Consider the following 2,193-nt stretch of genomic DNA (forward strand, 5'->3'; position numbering starts at 1 on the left):
TGTGTTTATAAACCTGTTCACAGTATAACTGTACGGTGAAGTTTAAACTCACGGGAATCAAGCATTTAGGAGGTGTTTTTAAACCTATTCACGGTATAACTGTACGGTGAAGTTTGAACTCACAGGAATCAAGCACTTAGGACGTGTTTTTAAACCTATTCTCAGTATAACTGTACGGTGAAGTTTGAACTCACAGGAATCAAGCACTTAGGAGGTGTTTTTAAACCTATTCACGGTATAACTGTACGGTGAAGTTTGAACTCACAGGAATCAAGCACTTAGGACGTGTTTTTAAACCTATTCTCAGTATAACTGTACGGTGAACTACCATAAACTTTTATTTACATTTCATCTACACAATTACTCAGAAAAGAAAATAATAAAGATTTAACTGGAAGTAGATACCTACGCCATAGGAATTGAAGGAGAGAAAATATTATTTGAAATGTGTCGGTTATAAACTAAAATAATTCAACGAGAATTGAATTCCGTTGGAAGTTTAAGTATAATTTTGGTCATCTTAGACTTCTTTTTTTGCATAGAACTGGTGACCACCTGCAGATTTGACGTGAGTAAAAGGTGAGTCTTCCTTGTTAGAAATATTATTAATTTTGTAAGCAGGGCAATAAACTTGTTTCGGTCCTTTGAACGAGTCCCTGTAAACAGTTCTACCGTCAAACTGTGCCCCATATGCATGGGTGGATATCGGGGGTTTCACGAGATCTGCACGAGGCCCGTATTCACCTTTATAATAACTATTGGAAGTTGTCTCTGTATGGAACGTTTCTTTAGGGGGTTGGTAAACTTTTACAATCTTACAGGAAGTAGGGGGAGCCACCATTTTCCATGGCTGGTAATCTGAGTGGTAGCAGGTGTCATCGGCCATTGACCAGTGCTCCCTAAAGATAGTAGTACTTCTCTGAAAATAAAAAAAAAAGGTTTTTTTTACTAATTTTATAATTTCAATTGCATTAGATAGTTTGAAGTATATTGTAGCATTACAAATAAACTTCAATGTTTAGTAGTAAAACAAGTAAATATAAATAATTTTAGGATTTGTAACAGACAAAACTTTGTAGCTTCTTTATAACTTAAACTAGTTTATTCTTCTTCTTCTTACAGAACCATAGCGAAGGTTAACCAGTGTTAACCTTCTGTTTTGTTACAACTACAAAGTCTGTGAAAGGACAACTCTGTTTGACTGGTTAACCTTCTGTTTTGTTACAACTACAAAGTCTGTGAAAGGACAACTCTGTTTGTTAACCTTCTGTTTTGTTACAACTACAAAGTCTGTGAAAGGACAACTCTGTTTGACTGGCCTGTCAAACAGAGTTCTCCTTTCACAGATTTTGTAGTTCTAACAAAACAAAAGTGTATAACAAACTAAGTGTATAAACCTTCACTATCACACCTTTCGTTGTTGTGACGAAACAGAAGTTTAACAAGTAAAACTAAATACACAAGCCTTCAATTTCTCAACATTTACAGTGTGATAAACCAAAAAGCCAAGTTTGTAAATCGTCTATTTCAGAGATTTTGGTATTGTTACGTAAGCCGAACAAAAAGTTAAACACTAAGTTAACAGTCAAACAAAGTGTAGAGACCTGTAGTAATACAGTATTTGTTGTTAGGATAAAACCAAACAGGCGGTTAAAATCTTTCAGTGGAAGTGTGCAAACTTTCAGTTTTACAGACTTTGTTGTTAAGACAAAACCAAACAGACAGTTAACAGCCGTAATATTACAGTGAAAGTAGGCAGACCTTCGGTTTTACAACTTTTGTTGTCGGAACAAAACCAAACAGACGGTTAACAGCTATAATATTGTTACGACAGCGGAAGTCACGTGACGCTGGTAGCGTGCGTGAAGTTTCTCAATTATCGGAGAAGTCTGAGTTTGTTCGAGATAGAAGAAAAGTAAAATAAACAAAAAGAACGAGAAAATAAACAAAAAAGAGACTACAGCAGTGGTTGGAGAAGAAAGAAAAAAAACAAGAAGAGAGGTTAAAGCAGTTGTTGGAGAAAAAAGAAAGTAACAAGAAGAGAGATTACAGTAGTTGTTGAAGGAAAAAGAAAAGAAACAAAAAGAACGAGAAAATAAACAAAAAAGAGACTACAGCAGGGGTTGGAGAAGAAAGAAAAAAAACAAGAAGAGAGGTTAAAGCAGTTGTTGGAGAAAAAAGAAAAGTAACAAG

The 2,193-nt window shown here is 35.1% G+C and overlaps 1 protein-coding gene across 1 annotated transcript in view; it reads right to left on the reverse strand.

The window, feature by feature from the left end:
• Positions 1-520: 520 nt before the first annotated feature.
• The window catches only part of LOC106471477 (stabilizer of axonemal microtubules 1-like), a 14,064-nt gene continuing 12,391 nt past the window's right edge, over positions 521-2,193 (reverse strand). Inside the window, exons 5-6 of the mRNA XM_022400088.1 lie at positions 1,211-1,357; positions 521-919 (exon numbers count right to left, since the gene is read on the reverse strand). Of these exons, the coding sequence (XP_022255796.1) occupies positions 521-919; positions 1,211-1,357 (546 nt within the window). The remainder of the gene's footprint in view (positions 920-1,210; positions 1,358-2,193) is intronic.

Source organism: Limulus polyphemus, unplaced genomic scaffold, assembly GCF_000517525.1.
Source record: "Limulus polyphemus unplaced genomic scaffold, Limulus_polyphemus-2.1.2 Scaffold4646, whole genome shotgun sequence".
NCBI lineage: Eukaryota > Metazoa > Arthropoda > Merostomata > Xiphosura > Limulidae > Limulus > Limulus polyphemus.